This window comes from Columba livia, chromosome 7 (assembly GCF_036013475.1).
Source record: "Columba livia isolate bColLiv1 breed racing homer chromosome 7, bColLiv1.pat.W.v2, whole genome shotgun sequence".
Classification (NCBI taxonomy): Eukaryota; Metazoa; Chordata; class Aves; order Columbiformes; family Columbidae; genus Columba; species Columba livia.
Window position 1 is genome coordinate 34,013,980 of NC_088608.1, and position 18,187 is coordinate 34,032,166.

At 48.7% G+C, this 18,187-nt stretch overlaps 1 protein-coding gene across 3 annotated transcripts; it reads left to right on the forward strand.

Moving 5' to 3' along the window:
* Positions 1-383: 383 nt before the first annotated feature.
* On the forward strand, positions 384-16,878 carry ASB18 (ankyrin repeat and SOCS box containing 18). 3 transcript variants are annotated; one of them, XM_065069177.1, is made up of 6 exons: positions 384-607; positions 3,739-4,249; positions 5,230-5,497; positions 13,168-13,666; positions 14,327-14,440; positions 15,759-16,878. In XM_065069177.1, exons 2-6 carry the CDS (start codon positions 3,994-3,996, stop codon positions 15,939-15,941), a joined length of 1,320 nt encoding a protein of 439 aa, XP_064925249.1. In that variant the 5' UTR covers positions 384-607; positions 3,739-3,993; the 3' UTR covers positions 15,942-16,878. The 3 variants fall into 3 exon arrangements, with proteins under 3 accessions (XP_064925249.1, XP_064925248.1, XP_005501734.1); XM_065069176.1 differs by having other exon boundaries at positions 388-607; positions 3,721-4,249; positions 15,756-16,878; XM_005501677.4 differs by having other exon boundaries at positions 388-607; positions 15,756-16,878.
* The last annotated feature ends 1,309 nt before the right edge of the window (positions 16,879-18,187 follow it).

Below are 18,187 nucleotides of genomic sequence, written 5' to 3' on the forward strand. Positions count from 1 at the left end.
CTGAATAAAATTATTTATGTTTGGCAAAGAAGGGCCACTATAAACCAGTGTAGTGCAGAATACCTTGCCATAGAGCTGTTGAAGGGAAATGTTTCAGCACTATTTAAATATTATCTAATTTCCAATAAAAACTGGACAAAATCAATGTGGCCTTGGGACAAGTTTATATTTCACTGGATGGCAGTTTTTAAAGGAGAGCTGGTCTGTCAGCAGCAGTTCAGCCAGCTCTGCTCATGCAATTGCATCTGCAGAAGATTTTGGGGTTTTTTTTCTGGGATGTGGGGTACAGAGTGTGACATCACACACACACAGAGACACGTATACCCCCGTGCTGGGACATATTCATGGGAGTTAATCCTGCAGTCTGACCCCCTCGCTTAGCCGCATAACTAGGCAGCACTGTCACATGAAGCCGGGGAGGGGAGAGCACTGGAAATATAAACGTGGGGACATTTCAGCGGCAGTTTGGCTGTTTGCAAGGTGGCACCTGGCTCTGAGAAAGGAGATTAAACGTCCTGCCCCGCGTTGTCCAGCTGGGGATTGGTGTCCCAGGGGGACGGACAAGCATCGCCTGGGAGAGCCACCATCACAGCACCGTCCCTCCAAGGTAGGCTTGGGCAGCCAACAGCTTATTTTGTGGCATGATGGCCTTGCCATGCCACTTGCTCATCTCCCGGTCCCCTGGCGGTGGGCACAGCATCCCCTCCCCATGTCTGTGGGGTGCTGGGGTTTACACAGACATCATCGGGAGCTCCACCACTCAGCCAGCTCATTTTTGTTATTTTGGGGGGGCAAGAGGGGTGCAAGGTTTAAATCAGTCACGCGTTGCAATTCACGCTCGAGAGCAGCTGGAGGAAGCAGTGCCGAGGGCTGCCAGCCCTCAGGCTCCTTCACTGCACTGGAAATTTCCCCAGAAAAAAAAAATTGCCATTCCCCACTGCCAGAGGGCAGCTGTAAATCACAGCGGTGATGCCAGGCGCTCTCAGCATGGGCACATCTGGACTTGCCAGATTTTTTAAGGCAGTCTTGTGGGTTTTTTGAACCAGCAGGGCAAATTATTGTGGTCTGAAATCTCTCTGATGAGAGGACTAAGTAGTTATGTGACAGCTTAACTTGGGGAACAAGCTTGTGCTGAAATAATTTTGTTTCTGTGTATCGTGCTCTTTCATGTGCCAGGAATGAGTTTTTCTCATAATGTGAAGCCAGCGCAGACAATTTAAGTCATTATTAATAGATACACTTGATCTGAGGAAGTAAAATGCTTAATGTTTTGTTAAATGAGGTGTACTCTGCAAACAGTTGTATGCAGGGAGAAGGTTAAGATGCTACCCCTGCGTTAGAGATTAATGAGCACAAGACTCTTGCTAATGAAGTGCTCATCCTAGCCAGCATTCAGGGCCTGAGTCTGTGTAGGAACCTATCTATTGAAGTAAGGGTAGATAAGGCTTAACTGGTTGCAGGATCAGGCCCTCGAGTGCTGTGCAGGGACTGGGATGCTGGGAGGACAGGTGATGTGCCCAAGGCCACTCAGTATGGCAGTGGCAGAGAAGAGGGTAGGGCTGTGGGAGTCTCAGCCTTCCTCCATCACCCAAAATCTCTGCCTAAAGGTGACAGGTAGTTTATAAGCAGTTGAAGACCCTTGTTTTCCTTCAAAACCCAACAAGGGAATTCTCCCCTTCTCCTGGCCAGCCCCAGAATGTTCCACAGGTGTCCTGGCTGCCAGTTCCTCTCTGCAGTAAATCACTCCTGCCTGTACAACAGCGTTCTGCTTAAAATCACGGGAATATTGTTTCATCCTGACATCACTTTCCACTCTTTGGTGGAAAAAGCACTTGACTTGGCTGGCAGGAGCTCAGGCTCGTGCATTTATATGTGCCACTCAGCTATAAGAGGACTTTTTTTCCCCACTCTTGCTGACCCTGGCTATTTTTAACCCCCTCTGTCAGTGATGCCGTTAATCCTGTCATTACCACGACCCAAGAAGTGAGTGTTATATGCAAACAGACACTTATTAAAAGGCTCATGAGAAGGGGTCACAGGGTATTTCAACACACTCTCAATGGCAGTTTAATGCCAGATACACACACACCTACATGCACCCCTTGCAAAATTAGCCCACGTCTGACTGAGAAGGTCTAGAATGTTTGCTAAATATACCCAGCTGCCAGCAGAGGAGGTGGTCCGTGCCACAGGAAGGTGATCCCCGCAGTGCAAGCAAGGGTGCATAAAGGCAGGCTTCCTCCTCACCACCACCCCAATTTACAGGGTTGCTAATGAGCAGAGAGGGAAAATGAGCCAGGGCTGCAAAACATGTGCCAGGACAAGTCCCTGGGGAAAACAATCCCAGTCTGTGCAGCTCCCCAAACCTTCTCCTGCACTGGATAAGGGACCCCAGGGGATAACGAAGACTTCTCTTTTTTTTTTTTTCATACCAAAGTAGCGCTTTTAGGAGGTGGTTCGGTTGATACCAGAAAAGTGAAGGGGCACAGAAAGGCTGGAGGTAGCAAAATAGCAACAAGTGGTAAAAGAAGAGAGGAAGGTGATGGCTTTTGTAGGTTCAAACCAACTGAGCAGATGTGGACAGACAGGCAGGTGAGCAGGACGACATTGTATTCAGGGGCAGAAAGAAAACGTGAAATACTACATAGGCTGACCTCAAATTAGCTTCCACTGTGGCTGCTGGTGAACAGGGACCTCAGGGTAGGGAGTCCTTTACACAAGGAATTAATTTACACAAGGATCCCAAGTCAGGTCCCCCCATCTCAGCACAAGCCCATCCTGGATGGATACACTGTGACTTTTTGTGGTTCCATGGTCTCCAGGGCCAGGTGGCTGATGTCACTGCAGCCGTGCTGAGAAAACCCACCAAGAAACCTCAGATGGTGACTCTTGCAGTGCAAACATGTTGGTCTGGGGTTGGGACAAGGATGCTCATGGTCACCTGCAGGAGTCCAGCAAGGTCTCCACTTGCATGGGGCTATGGAGAAGGTCCCAGACATTTCTTCCAGCCCCAGGCTGACTCCACATGGAGGGAACCACAAAGCATTTCAGCAGTTTAACATCTTCCCCAGATCTGCTTTGACCATGTTCATTCCCCAGGGAGGTGGGGTAGGAGGGCTGGTAGGCAGGGAGGGTGGTTGTGTCACCCAGAGCCTCAGGCTGGTGGCAAAGCCACCAAGTCACGAGGTACTGAGATCTATTCTTGTCCCAGCCATGGACTTCTCCTGTGACCTTGAGGAAAGGAGCCACCAGCCTCTGGGCAGCAGGAGCCAGGGACACTCTGCTGGCATCCATCCCTGTGCTTAAATGGCAGCAGAGGTTGGGCACCTACTCCCTCCTATACAAGGCATCAGCGGGGAGAGTGGCTCCCCCTGCCAAAGCCCCAGGAGGATTTGTACCTCTCTGGCCTTTGACAAGCGCTTTGCATCCCTGCAGGGATGTGCCAGCGTGCCAGCCTGCCTCGTGTCAGCCACTAATGCGATGCCCAGATTTTTCTGCATAGCAACCATAAGACTGAAAACAGGTATGAGTGCCTTAGATTAAAAAAAAAAATAATAATAATAATATGGTGTTATGCAGAGAAGAGAAAAAAATGCACTTGCTCAAAGCATACAAATAAGGCTTATATAGGATTGGGAAGACAAGAGCTGACTAAATAGTTATAGATATATAGATATATAAACATATAGATATATATATTTTTTACCCCCTAAACCCTAGGCACCCTTTTCCTTCCAGCCTAAATGCTCACATCCCAAGCTGCTGCCTGCAATTAAACCGGCAACTTAATCCAAGAGGTGCTGCCACAACACAACCCGGTGACTGTTTGACACTCATTGTATCGTGTGCCCGTCATCATCTGACCCTGCTGGAGTTATAAATACAACAACAATAGAGCCTTAACTGGATTATAATTAGACAATGAGCCCAGGAGGATGGAAACAATGAACTATAAAAGCCCATCTATCCTCGCAGCTAGGAGGATCTACACACATGGGAAGCACTGGAATGGATGAGTTACCGGAACCTGTAACAGAAAAGCTACAAATTTGCCCCAAATTGGATTCAGAGCATACTCTGACGGCTCACGCTCCTGCCACCAGGTATTACAAAGCCCTGGTCGCGGGAGACCTGAGAAGCCTCGAGGTCCTGACTGACCGATACTATCAAGATGTCAACATGGTTTTTGAGATCAGTAAAAATGAGCTGGAGTGGCAAGTGAAAAGCCAAGGATCTTATGGACTCTCAGGTACATTTTCTTTAAAGGACAGTTCAGAAAAAAATATAAAACCAGGTATATACTAACCCTAGATAGGAGAGGTGCAGTGCATTTAAGTGCCTAACACTATTTTTACAGAGCTTGTTCCCAAGGTGGCTGGTTTCTGGTTAAGAGGACTGGGCCCTGCAGCCCTAGCCATAAATGTTCAACACTTTATTTTCTTCTCTTCTGCACATACTAACCCACTGGAGGGACAGGAAAGTGTAAAAAATGTGTGTCTATATCATTTTTCCAGGTTGAGATGGGGCACAGTCTTGACTTAGGCATGCTTGCAAGAGGGCTCACAGCCCAAATTCCCCATGCAGGGGCTCAGAAAGGGCAGCCTGGTCTTAGGTGGCAGGAATAAGATGCTCACAGGGAAGTGGTACCCAGTACCTTACAACCCCAGAAGCTTCTCATGGTCCCAGATGCTCATCGGACACTGTGCATTTACAGATGGTCCCAGAGCTGCTGGGAAATGCCATGCCTTGCTCCAGCTGAGCCCAAACCCAGCTCTTCCCATGCCCAGCCATGCATCACCCTCCTAACTTGCTCCCACCTAGCTTGGGTGCCTTCAGGCTCAGCCTCATCCCAGCAAAGACAGCTTTTCTCCTCCCATAGGTGCAGGTGGGGAATTTGTAGGCTGCCTTTTAGCTCCTGCCAGCAAGGTCTTGCATGCAGGGTCCCCTGGCTGTGGGCAGGGTATTGGTTTACCCAACTTGTGCCATATGAAGTCCTGCTCCTGGACGTGCACATGCCAGGCAAGTCTTGCTTCCTCTCTTGCCAACAACATTCAGAGCAGCCACCAACCTTAATCAGGCTCTTTGAAACCTCTAAAGCTGCCAGGAAGCTAAAAGAAAAATGAAAAAAAGCAGCAAGATGATGTGGTTTATGTGCAAGGCATAGAGGATGGGAACGGCCCCAAGCTCTGCAAGCCCCAAGGCGTCAGCCCCATTCCTTCCTCCCTGCAGGGCTGTGGTCGCTGGAGTACAAGCGGGAGCTGACCACCCCGCTGTGCCTGGCCGCTCGCTGGGGCCACACCGCCTGCCTGCGCCATCTCCTGCGCCGACGGGCTGACCCCAACCTGGCGCCGGGGGGGCGCGGGCCCCTGCACGAAGCCTGTCTGGGGGGTCACACCGACTGCGTCGAGCTGCTGCTGGAGTACGAGGCTGATCCCAACCTGCAGAGCGATGAGGGCCTGGCCCCGCTGCATCTCTGCACCACTCCAGACTCCCTGGGGTAAGGAGAAGGTCCCCTCCCGTCAGCATCTCCCTACTGATAACTTCTGTCCGCATCCCCTGCATGCAGACTCCAGCGCTTCTGCCTCTGTGGGGTGGAAAAATGGAGCCACGGTCCCCTGCAAGGCTTCCCACATGCTCAGACGTCTACCAGCTGCTGTGGCACACTCAGCATAGCCAAAAAAAAAAGGGACATTTTGTTGCCAGGCATATTGCATGGCACAGGTCTTCTTCCCATGGACAGGAGGAGCCCAGCCCAGCTCCATATGCTTTTCCTTCCTCCTCTTTTCTGATGATTTATCCTAAAATCATTACATCCTGCATCCCAGGTCCAGCATGCTTTGTCCCAGGAGATGGGTCCAGTCATGGGGCACATGGGTCACCCCAACATCCTGCCCTCCTCATCTCATGCCATCCTCATCTGTGAGGGGTGTCAGTGACAACCAGGGAACCCACTCCTTCCAAAGTCCCAGCCCCAGAGCTATAATAAAGAGATGGGGTCTGTGGAATGGGGAGAAGCCCTCTCACCTTTTCCCCCCACACAAGCCACGTATGGGTCCACTTTGGTTTATAGTTGGGCATAAGGCTCAGTCATGTGCATCCGTTCCCTTCTCACCCTGGATCAGCATCACAGAGACGAGCATAAACATTGCCTTGAAAAAATAAGCTTTTGTGCACACATGTGCACTCAGTAGGACTTTAAGTGCCTGAATCATTAGACCCAGGGAACTGGTTGTTGGTTTATTTATTTTAATTTTTTTCACTCTTTTTTTTTTTTTTGGTTATAAAGAGCTCAGCCCCTCGATATCCTAATGAAGCTGGTTAGGGCCATAGCAAATTTCTTTGCCTACCAGCTGTAGTGAAAACGGCCCCAGCTTCTGGCTTCAATCGTCTCCCCTTTAATACATAGTGAGCTGAACTAGAAGCAGGTGGTGGAGACAAGATTCCCAGTACAGATCCAGTGTATCATGGGCCAGGTGTCAGGTAAAGAGCTCTGGAAAAGAAAAGCAGACAGACAGGAAAAGATTTGCAGATGTAACTATCTCAAGCCCAGGTTATCAATAAGTGTCTCTGCAAGACCACCAAAAATCAAGTATTAATCAAATGTTGGTTCAGCCAAAAATTTAGGGATTAGTCAAACACATCCTTGGTGAGATAAGAGTTAGAAGGAGTGAGCTGGATAAAGGAGGATGCTACAAGTAGCTCTCATCATTTATAAGAAACAGGTTTTAATTCCTCTACTCAAGCTCCTTTTTGACTTTAAAGCCTTCAGTCTCCAACCCCCAAGCCATCCTGGAAGCCCCAGGATGGGTATTTTAGGTTTCATCAACTTGTTCTTCCCCAGTAGAGATATGGCACATAAACCAGCATGGTGCATGGAGAGGACCCCATGGCCCACAGAGGTCCAGGTGTCTTCTTGTTGGCCAAGTGCTTCCCAGCTTGCAATAAAAAAAATATATATATATATATACACACATATATATATATATATAAATATATATATATATATATATATATATATAAAATGAGCCATTGTCACAAATCCACATGTTGTTTCCCCCAGAAGGACAGAGGGGGATGGCAGGTAAGCCAGCAAACAGCAACATGGGGATTAGACAGATGCAACGTGGAAACAGCTGAGTTATAAGCCCTTGAATATTGGGGCTTTATAATGGAAATGGTGAGAGACCCTTAACTACGCTACCCAGCGCTATGGGGGCTTCTACAATAACTAAGCCTACTCCCTTGAAAGATCAAAAATTAATAGACATTTCAGACAGGTTTTGAGGTTTCGACCACTGCTTTTCAGTCGCAGAGACTTTGCTAAAGTTAGAGACTGAGGAGGTCAAGCTTTAGGTAACACAAACATTTCCTCTTTGATTAGGGGGAGACTACTTTACCTTGCCTTTTTTTTATTTTATTATTTTTTTATTGAGTAGTGGATTTTAGGTCATCCTTAATTTTTTACTGACAATAAAGAGCAGGTCATTGACCTACATAGAGAGCTATTTTATTTTTCTCCCTCTCAGTAACAATGGCCAGAACACCTATGTGCCGGGTTCTTCTGTATTCCCATATACTCGGCAATTCACCATGGGGGCAGGACTTAAAACCTTTGAGCCTCTCAGTGACTGGGATAAAAAAAAAATTATCTGGGCTTCCTTCCAGCCATTTGAGCTTCAGAATCCATGAGATTTCAACAAAAAGGATATCAGAGCTTTAATCTAGGAGCTTTTTGAAGAGATGGAAAAAAAAAAGTTCCAGTAAAGTTCAGTCTTACCTTCTTCACTTTAGGAGCTGTTCATGCCAACGTCGGCCTATTTAGTAGAGTTCCTCTCCTTGACCTCTTTTTTACAGCAGAGATAATTAACATGGTGGGGTAAGATGAGTCTCTAAATTCACTGCACTCTCTCCCTGGTGCTCTCCCGTTTCCCTCTTAAATCCGGGATGATTAAAGGAGTCTGCCTTCATTGGCACCCCGAAAAAAAATAAAATAAAAATAATTGAGGGGGAGAGGAAGAGTTTCAACTCTCCCGGTGGTGCTGGGGGAAGAGCAGGCGTGGGGCGGTGGGAAGGTGCATCGCAGGGATGCAGGATGTAGCTTCTGCCTCCCATCACGGTACCCACAGCAGAAGGGATGGCGAACGCTGCTGCGTTTGTAGAGTCCTCCTTCAGATCTGCAAGTCAGAAAAAGCTCTCTGAAGATCCCAGGTTTCCCATACAGCCAGGGAGAGCCTACCTGGAGAGAAATCCCCCAGGGCTTGCTTTCTCCAGCCTTCCACGTAGGGAAGAGGGCTCAGGCAAGGGATGAGAAAAGAAGATGTCACCTCTACCTCTGTGTGACTTGGGCTTATGGCTGAGTAACGCCTTTGTGGGCACTTCTTCACTTCTCTCCACCCTGAGAGCTGAAACCAGATTGTCTTGTGGCTCCTACCCACCAGCACCAAGGGATGGGAGAGACATGCTGAGATGAATCAAAGCAAGAGGAGACTCAGTGCCCAAGAGACTCCGTGCAAGAAATGGTGGGATAGGGATAGAGCACAAGAGGGGCCAGCTCAGGGAGACAGGATGGGTTTTGCTCAGGGAACACGAGAAGAGAATAGCTCTTCATGGGAGGAATTAGCAGAAAACAAGAGCCAAGCAGGAAGGCAGGTACCTAAAAAGGCAACTCTATCAAGACAGCAAGGTTTTCAAATGCCAAGGAGATGAGCACTAACACGCCATTGGTGGACCCAGCCCTGTGGCACCCTCTGGCTATTCCAGCATCAGCCCAGACACACTGCCCTTTTGGCTGCAGGAAGAAAATGTGACTACAAATAAAAGGACCACAGATTTCAAAAGCCAGTATTTAGCATCATCTAGTGCTAAACCTCATCCTCTGCTTCATTTAGCACTGCTAAAATACAAAACCCAGAGCATTTGGAGCCATCATTTTGGAAATTTGTCCTCCCACTGAGGAAGACCAGCTCCTTAATGGGTCCAAAGCAAGAAACAAAGAGCTCAAAAGCAGATACAGAGCACAACCTGAGGCGTGATCCTGCTCTTTGGAGGAGCTGCTCCCCAAGCTGGTGTGACTAAATGAAGTTTTGGCAAAAAGACAGTGTAGAGAGCAATGATGCTCCTGGGCTGGTGTTCGCCCTGCAGCAGCAGAGAAGACCCCGTGCTGGTACAACCAGCCCTTGGCAGCAGTGTTGCCATGGTTCACTGGTGGGTTTGCAATGCCACAGATTTTCATCTGTTAAAGAAAAGCAGGCTTCTTTTCTCCTTGTTGTAGGAAATTAATAAGAATAATCCTTTCATTCAGGGCCTAGCTTGGGGAAGGTGGTTTTTCCAAGCGAGATCAACCTGTAATAGATCACAAGCAGATGGACACCATGAAAAACAACCAAGTGAAGGACAGGAAAGCATCACTCAGGCCCCAGGGAGAGGGGAAAAAAAAAAAAAACAAACAGGAGATTTTTCCTTAAGAAGACTGAGGGCCTGAGTGAGTTTTTTGGACAGGAATTTCCCTCCAGCCTCCAGTGCCTCAACCTCCTGCTCCTCCTGCTGGTTATTCATCACATCCCATTTCAAGTTGAATCCCACTTTCCCAGCCTGGGCATTTTTCATCCCAAATTGAGCAGCACCCCACCAAGCCATGCTGCCAGCAAGAGGGCAGGGGAGGACATGTTCTGCCTGACGTTGCACAGACATCTGCCCCAATTCTACCGATGGGTGAAGAAGGAAAACAAAACTCACACCGTTTTATCCCGTTTATTTGAGACAGGACCCCAGCACAAGATAGACCTGTAGAACAGCAGTTATCACAAATTAGTGTGATTTTTAACCTAATGAGCAACTTGCCCAAGCAAGGAGACATTTGAGTGTGTTGCCCATCACTCACAAATGAGTTAGGAAGGGTTTAGAAGTGAGTACAAACTAGTCAGAATTAGATCTGCAAGAGTGACTGTTTGAAGGTATCGCTCCCACTGGTGATTGCACCAGGCTGAATGCAAACTAAACAGGTTTACTTTGCCATCCTGTGTCTGAATTTCTGCTGAACTAAATCCATGGCCCCTTGCAATATTCCCAGAAAATTAGAGAGGAACCCTCAAAAAGCAGCATCAACTGAGCTCTATTTAAGGGGACTTTGTTCTAATCTGATGATGAACAACAGGACATTAATAAAAATCTAAAAATTTAAGGGAAAAAAAAGCTAGAAATGCTGGTAAACTTTAGAGCATATGAGTTAACTAGTAGAGATTAGAGGTTAAAATAAGAACATAAATCCAGCAAACATGAACGGCATCTACTCAGCACCTGCTCATGCCCCATACATCCAAATGTGAGGCACGTGCTCCTCACAGGGAGCCCACTATTTACATTAAGCAGAGGAGAACATTCCTTATTTATAGCCCCTCACTAACATTCCCTCTTTGCTGAGGGAGGACCATCCAGGGGAAAAATTCAAAATAAACCAACTCAGGTTTCTTCTAACCAATTAGCCACTGAACTTAATAATATATAAAAATAACCCTTCAGGAAAACAGCATCTGGAAAGGGTAGTATTTCCATTCTGGTACTTCTAGAAGAATATTTGACATGTCTAGCAGGAAGCCAAGAGGAATTGAACTCCCTGTAATTAAAATCCCATCCGCTCTCACTAAGGTAAACCCCTGTGGCAGAGCGAGGATGCTGGGCTGGAGGGGCATAGCTCTTGGCTTTACCAGGCAACCCGTAATGTACCAGACTTCACCTGGAAATTCAGGGCAGGGGAATATTCCCTCTCTATTGCCTCTGCAGGTGTAAACTTCCAGCCTGGGCTCTCTTGACACACAGCACTTGCCAAAACCGGTACAGTGCTTGTGCTCAAGTGTCTCCAGGCAGAGCCAGCTCCTTGCCTGGGAAGAAGCAGAGACGCTTTAAGTGTGAACTATTAAAAAAAAAAAAAAAAAAATCCTCCTGGACTAGCCTGCTGCATGTTTTGCAACCAAGACAGAAATATATTCTTTCCATTTTTCCCTGCAGAACCATCCCTTGGTTTGCCCTGAATATGTTATTTTAGATGCAGAGCTAACCATGACATTAGGATCAAGCTAACCCAGAAAGGTCCCTAGAGAGTCATTATAATTAGGGCTACAAATTCCCTGCTGTTGACAGTAGACAAGACCAGTAAATATGACCCATCACAGCGTGATTTGCTCCAGAAACAAACACCTTCCAACAAAGTTTTACTGACGAGTAGCAGATAGCAAACGCCCAAAAAAACCCCACAACTCAGCAAGATAAGCCATTCCTTGGGTAAGGGTTTCATCACAATCTTAGAGTAAGAAGGGCACCGTGAAGTAAGGATCTGAGGATTTTAGGTCTGGCACAACCCCAAACCCACAACTGCATCCCCATCAGAAAGCATCCACTGCAGCTGCCCCAGCAAGGTCCAGTGCAGGCTGGCAGCACCTGGGAGCATTACACCTGCAAAGGCTGTAAGACATCACCTGTCCCCACAGATCCTGCAGGATTTTTTTTTTCCTGGCAAACTCAGTCTTGATATGCATGGGAAAAACAGCCCAAGGAGGTGTTTGCAGATCCTGCACCACCAAGGACAGTGAGTGTCTCACCAGCTCCTATCAAACCTTGCAGGAGGTAATGCTGCAGGTTCAGAAAGGTTCAAGTAGATTGGGCAATACCTGAGCTAAAAGAAAAGCTTATTAGAAGAAAATGAAACAAGCAGGAAGGGTTTGAAGGTTGATACACCTCCCTAGGCTCCAGCCAGCCACTGCTGAGGCTTTCTAAAAAACTGCTGTTCCCATATCCCCAGCAGCATCACTTGGGAAACTCAAGCTGGCTAAATTTTCAAGGTCTTACTTGGAACACATGTGGGTCTGCCCCCATACAAAAAAATAACTCCTCAATGCCACAGCATTGGGCTCAAACCCATGCACTAACCTGGCTGTTGACAGCCTTTCCTGGGCAGTGACATTGAGCCACACCACCCCCAGCAGCTCCCAGCAGGAGGTGGAGCAATCACTTTGATTCATTTAGACTGGCTGATCACATTCATTTACTCACATATATTCAAAATAAATAAATAAATAAAACCAAACACATTGGAGCAGACCTGGTATCTTCAACCTCCATCTGTTGTCAGAAGAACGCAGGCAGAAAGCTCTGATAGAAACCAGGGTCCCCACTTTGCAGCAACCAGTATACCTCTTTGGAATCACACACAGTGACGTTAGAGAGAAGGAGAGGCAGGAGCAGGATAGGGAAGGTTACTTACCTTGCTTTATTCCTCCTGGGAACTGCAGGTGCTGCCACTCCATCGTCACAAGAGCTGAGTGCCCAACAAGCCAGCAAAACTCATTGCAGCAGGCTTAAACCACCTGGAAAGGTGTTTCTGTTTAGGATAGGCAGAAAAAATGATTGTTTAGTCCTGTCTGGAGTGACAGCCCAAGAAAGGTATTTGTGTCCCTTAACAGGAGAAGAGGAATCTATTTTTATAACCAAACAAACCCACACCAAGCTCTTCTCATGCACAGAAGTGCTACCAAGCATTTCCCACCATGTCAGCTTGCTCACAGCATGGATCAATGTGAAGGATGTTTTCAGTTGAGAAGCTCTGTGGATGTCAGCCAAGGGGTGGGATTGTATAGATCGTCTCCATAACACCCCAGGGCTACGCCTGTGCCAGGAAATAAAACTGCAGCCAACAGACTGATGGCATGAAGATGCCCATCACCCTGTATGTCCTCACCATGGCTGGATGCATCCCTCACCAGCTGGGACAGACCTGGCTGGCGTGGCTGACCGTGGGCACTGCTCTCAGTGCTGCCTGGCCACCAGCACAGCCGAGACAGTGATCACCATCCCTGGTGGGTCAAGGATGGTCAGGGTAGTCAATGATGGTCAGGGATGACCATTCATTAATTATGCTGGTCAAGGGCAAGAAGGAGACATTGCCCAAATCACCACCAGTACCATAGCCATGGTGTGCACCAGGGCACAGAGTCACCCTCCCCAGCCTCTGCTGCTCTGAGTGCAACAACTCCCATGGAATCCCAGCTCCAGCCTGATCCCCATCCTCAACCCACATCACCTCCCACCTGTCATCCCTCAAGGCTCCCACTCCAGCCCGCATCCCCCAGAACCCATCTGTGCGGTGCACCCCCCAGCCTCCCCATCTCTTTGCAGATGTGCCAAGCTCCTGCTGAGACACAGGGCCACTGTTGACCTGCCCAGCGAGGATGGAGGGGAGACAGCACTGCACGTGGCAGCCAGGCACTGCCTCTGCGACCATGCCCGCCTCTACCTAAAGTACGGAGCATGCGTCGATGCACGTAGCGCACGAGAGGAGACAGCCCTCAGCATCCTCTGCGGGCAGGCACTGGGCACCGGCGAGGAATGCCTGCAGCTTTGCCGGCTGCTGGCTGCCCATGGCGCTGACATCGATGCCCGAGATGAGACACGGAGGAGCCCCTTGCACAAGGCGTGCGGGGCCGCCAACGCTGCCCTGGCACGCTTCCTCCTGCTGCGCGGGGCTGATGTCAACGCCATGGACTATGGTGGCACCTCCCCGCTACGCTGCGTGCTGCAGAGCGCTATCTTCAAGCAGGACATTAGGCCACATCTCACCGTCCAGCTGCTGCTCAACCATGGGTCCCAGAAGATATGGCCTGCCGCCTTCGTGAAGGTACTGACCCCAAAGCAGCCCCTGGATATCCCCTCACACCCAGGATTTTGCAATTAAGGTCAAGGTGCTTTGGGAAATAAAAAGATGGGGAGTTGGGATGGTTCGGGATAGGGTCCTGGTCCAGACGGGGAGATGGGACCATGGCATCGGGGCTGGCGATGCTGATGAGAATGACGGAAATGAAAACACTTGCAGCGTAGCAGCAGGGAAAAGCAGGCAGGGTGAAGGGCAGGATGGAGCCAGCACAAGCATGGGGGACCAGCAAAGAGGATTTTTCCTGCCTGGGGGTGTCAGAGACAGGCCTGGGACATCAGCCATCAATGCAGCTGCTTTATGGCTCTGTGTTTCATTAATTTTACATCAAACAATAACAAAAATATTATCCTGGCTTATCACGGACAGCCAAAAATGTAAATAATAAGCAAGGGATGCATCCAGATGAAGAAGAGCCAAAGCAAGACAGGTCTTCTTATCACTTCTCACTTGGAGAAAGATGTCCAAAGCATGCCAAGATAATCTCTACACCTGCATCATACCAACATGGGAGTATCCCAACCTGGACCGTGGTGGGGAGGGATGAGCCCCAGCTGCAGTGCATTGATGCTCTGCCTCTCTGGGACATGCATCTCTGCCTGAAATGCTCCCATTGCCCACAACTAGGTGCTGAAGTCTTGCGCGGCTGTGCCAGAGGTCATCGAAGTCCTCTTCAATTCCTACTCACAAATCCCCATCTCCGAGAAGTGGATTGAGGCCGTGCCAGAGGAGGTGTTTCAGGTGAGATAGCGCTGGTGGTTTGGCAGGGTTGGCTGAGCCCTGAGGAGGCAGTTTTTCACACCAAGAGGTTTTTTTCCCATCCAAACTTCACTTGGGTGGAAAAAAATAAAACAACAAAAAAAAATAAACTAGTCCTCAGGGCACCACCACAAACCCCCGAAGCAGCTTTGCATCCCTTTAGCTCCCTCAACACCAAAACCCCCATCCCTGCCCCTGGCCTGCAATAAGGGAGTGGAGCATCTGCGTTATGAAGAAAGGCTGAGGGAGCTGGGGCTCTTTAGCTTGGAGAAGAGGAGACTGAGGGGTGACCTCATTAATGTTTACAGATATATAAAGGGTGAGTGTCATGAGGATGGAGCCAGGCTCTTCTTGGTGACAACCAATGATAGGACAAGGGGCAATGGGTACAAACTGGAACACAAAAGGTTCCACTTAAATTTGAGAAGAAACTTCTTCTCAGTGAGGGTGACAGACACTGGAACAGGCTGCCCAGGGGGGTTGTGGAGTCTCCTACTCTGGAGGCATTCAAGACCTGCCTGGACACATTCCTGTGTAACCTCATCTGGGTGTTCCTGCTCCGGCAGGGGGATTGGATTAGATGGTCTTTCAAGGTCCTTTCCAATCCCTGACATTTTGTGATTCTGTGAAAATACAATCCCAACATCTGGAAGCAACCCTGGAGCCAGACCACTGCCTGGCAGGAGCCCACATCACTAAGTTTTAAAAACTTGTCCCCAGTGTGCAACAGGTACGGCCAGACTGCTCTTGAATGATCTGGGATGGCTGCCTTGCCCTCATGGGTCTTTGGTTACCTTGACTGCAAGGGAGGACAGCAGCTGAAATGCAAACAAAGCTCTTCAGCATGTTACAGAATCACAGAATGTTAGGGACTGGAATGTTCCATGGGATGGGAGAAATTATTTCTGTTCCAAGCTAAGGAAAGGCTGAGGCTGCACAGACCGAGCACGCCTTGTTTCACCCTCTTAGAAACAAGTGGGTCTCTTCTATGTCATCTCTAAGGATTTCTGTAGGGATGCTGCTGCCCGTGGGCATGAAAGCATCTCCTCAAACCACACCTGTGGTGAGACTAGGTTTCTTCACATGCGCTTCCACAGAAGAGTTCCTCATCCAGCCTTTGCTTGCAGGAGCCATGTCAGCGCACAGACCCCTAACCCACAGGCAATCACCAATGGGTTTCTTAACCCCTCCCCTAGGATCTTCATCTCAAAAGTATCTCTAGTTTGTGTGGCTTAATGAGGAAAAAAATAAAACCAACCGATGCTCGTGCTTTTTCTCTCCCCCTCTCTCTTTGCAGCAGCACCAGCTATTCTATGAGTCCTTTTTCCGGCTGGCGGGCACAGTCCGGTGCCTGCAACATTTGTGCCGCTCCGCCATTCGGCAAAAGTTTGGCAGCAAATGCCATCGCCTGATCCCATTGCTGCCTGTGCCCAAGCCTTTGCACGATTACCTGCTGCTGGAGCCCGAAGGAGTCGTGCTTTGAAGGGCTGAGAGGAGCCAACCAAGGGCTGCCATCCTGCCCTCCCTTCCCTCGTCCTCCCTCGCTGTAGCGCAGCAGCATCCATTTCTGTCAGTCGAGCTAAGGAGCGCCGGTTTTCATGATAGATGGTTGTTTTTCAGGGATTTATAATGTAACTAAAATGTGCTTTCGGCTGTAACTTTGTATAGATTTTTTTTCTAATTGTGCTTTAAATAGATTATAAAGAGTAATAAAATGATTAGTAGCTGTTACAAGCATGCTGCAGATATGAATAATATTCATTATAAAGGATGTCTGCAAAGCAGCGGTGCTCCTCAGGTGTGCAAAGGCAAGCACGCATGGCAGATGACTAATATCAGCCCACGTGGGCATCAAATCGCCTTGGATAAATCTCCCCCATGTGTGGCACAAGCAGAATTGGAACCACAGGTACAGCACAGAAACTGTTAGCAGGATGCAATATTCAGTGGCACTAATATAGACTGTAAGATAGACCAAAAATCTATTTTTTTAATGTAGAAGACACCAAAAAAGAGCTGGTTACTCCCTGCAGGACCAGATGCGGGGGGAACGGTGGCACAGCCCCTACTTCTCCCAAATTCTCATGGTCCAAGATGCACCACTACCTCCTGTGCCCATCACTGCTCCAAGGCCGACACGCAGAGCAGCTGCAAAACCCAGTGGTAACCTGAAGGGGAGGATTTGGGGCTTTCTTTTCATGCTGTGACTTGGCAAAAGGTACCAGGGAGGAGCGAGAATTTGTTTTCCCAGACCCTCAGGCTCCTCAAATTAATTTCTGTTGAACCAAAGCAAGTAGACGTGTATGCCCCTTGGAAGAACAGCTGTCCTTATGCTAGCAGCTCTGCCACAGCACTCGCCAAATTGTTCCACTGCTTAATTATACTCACTATTTAAATATATATATATATATATATATATATATATACACACACAAATAAATCAGCCTTTTTTGTATGTTTGACTGGACTTCACACCAGCACCTGCCACATGATGTGTGCAGGACATAGGCAGCACTCCTGCCTCCCACAGCTGGTGTCCATGGAGAGGGGAGCACGAAAATGGGAAGACAAAAGAAATTCCTACCCCCCCAGCCTCACCCTGCTGCTTACACAGCTGCACTCACCCTTGATGTTGTATACAGGTGTGCAAGGGCAGCCTCAACCCCACTGTGTTCCTCACCTTTGGCACCAGAGCCCTGTCCCACACAGAAATGTCCTGTGGCAAAGCCCCACACCAAATCTCCACGACATCATGAGACATGGCATTTCATTACTTTAGTGGCTATTTTACTCTACAGTTTGTTCCAATGCCCAGAGCAGGGACAGAATTGTAAGGGATTTAGGGAAAACACATCCTAGCTGAGTCACTGTGTGTTTGAACCAGAAAAAAACCTAAATTTTGTTGCCCCTAATGAGTCTTTCATCTTTTGTGTGGCACGTTTTACATCTGTATTGGGCAAGTTTGCATGGAGATAGAGTCCCACCAGGTGATCGCATCCTCCCCCCAAATCTGTGACCTCAGCTCTGACAAAAAAAAAGGCACATCAAAGAGGAGGAAAAAAACCAAACAGGTTGGTGCCAGGGAGCCTGGTCTGCGGTGGGGCTGGGAGGGATCGAGGGGTATCAGGGGTTCCGGGGAAGGATGGAAGGGCCGTGGGAGAGGGGAGCGGCCGCGGACACGCGTGGGCTGCGGCAGCAGGCGCTGGCTGCGCGGCGCCCCGTGGCCCGCAGGGGGCGCCCTGGGCACGGCGGCGGCGCCGTCGGGGGGAGGCGGCCGGTACCCCCGGGGATGCGGCGGGAGCAAAGGAAAACTGGGGAGGCAAAAACACCCCGGGGAAAAAGAAAGAAAGAGAAAAAAAAAAGGAAAAAAGAATAAGGGAAAAAATGGGGGAAAAAACCCCAAACCCTTTACGATTTTGGGGTGTTTTCCCTCTGTTTAAGCCATTCTAGTGGCGGGAGCGGCTCGGGGAGGGATGATGCTCCGGGCTGCTCGGGTTGATAAGTTTGGCAGGCGGGTAAAGGAGCGTTTGGGTATACATATATATATATTTTTCCCCCCTGCCGGTGCCTTGTTTTGATGCAGATGTTATGGGAAAGGATCATTTTTTTTTTTTTTTCCAGCAGCTGAAGACGGGAGGTCACATTAACTTATAATACGGAGACACATAAAAATGCGATTATGCCTGCTAAACAGAACACAGTAGGCTGCTAGTTAAGACAATGAGATTT

Coding starts and splice junctions, on each gene's coding strand:
- ASB18 (XM_065069176.1), top strand. CDS start 3,994: ATGGGAAGCACTGGAATGGATGAGTTACCGGAACCTGTAACAGAAAAG. Junction 5,498..13,167: donor ACCACTCCAGACTCCCTGGG/GTAAGGAGAAGG, acceptor ATCTCTTTGCAG/ATGTGCCAAGCTCCTGCTGA. Junction 13,667..14,326: donor GGCCTGCCGCCTTCGTGAAG/GTACTGACCCCA, acceptor GCCCACAACTAG/GTGCTGAAGTCTTGCGCGGC.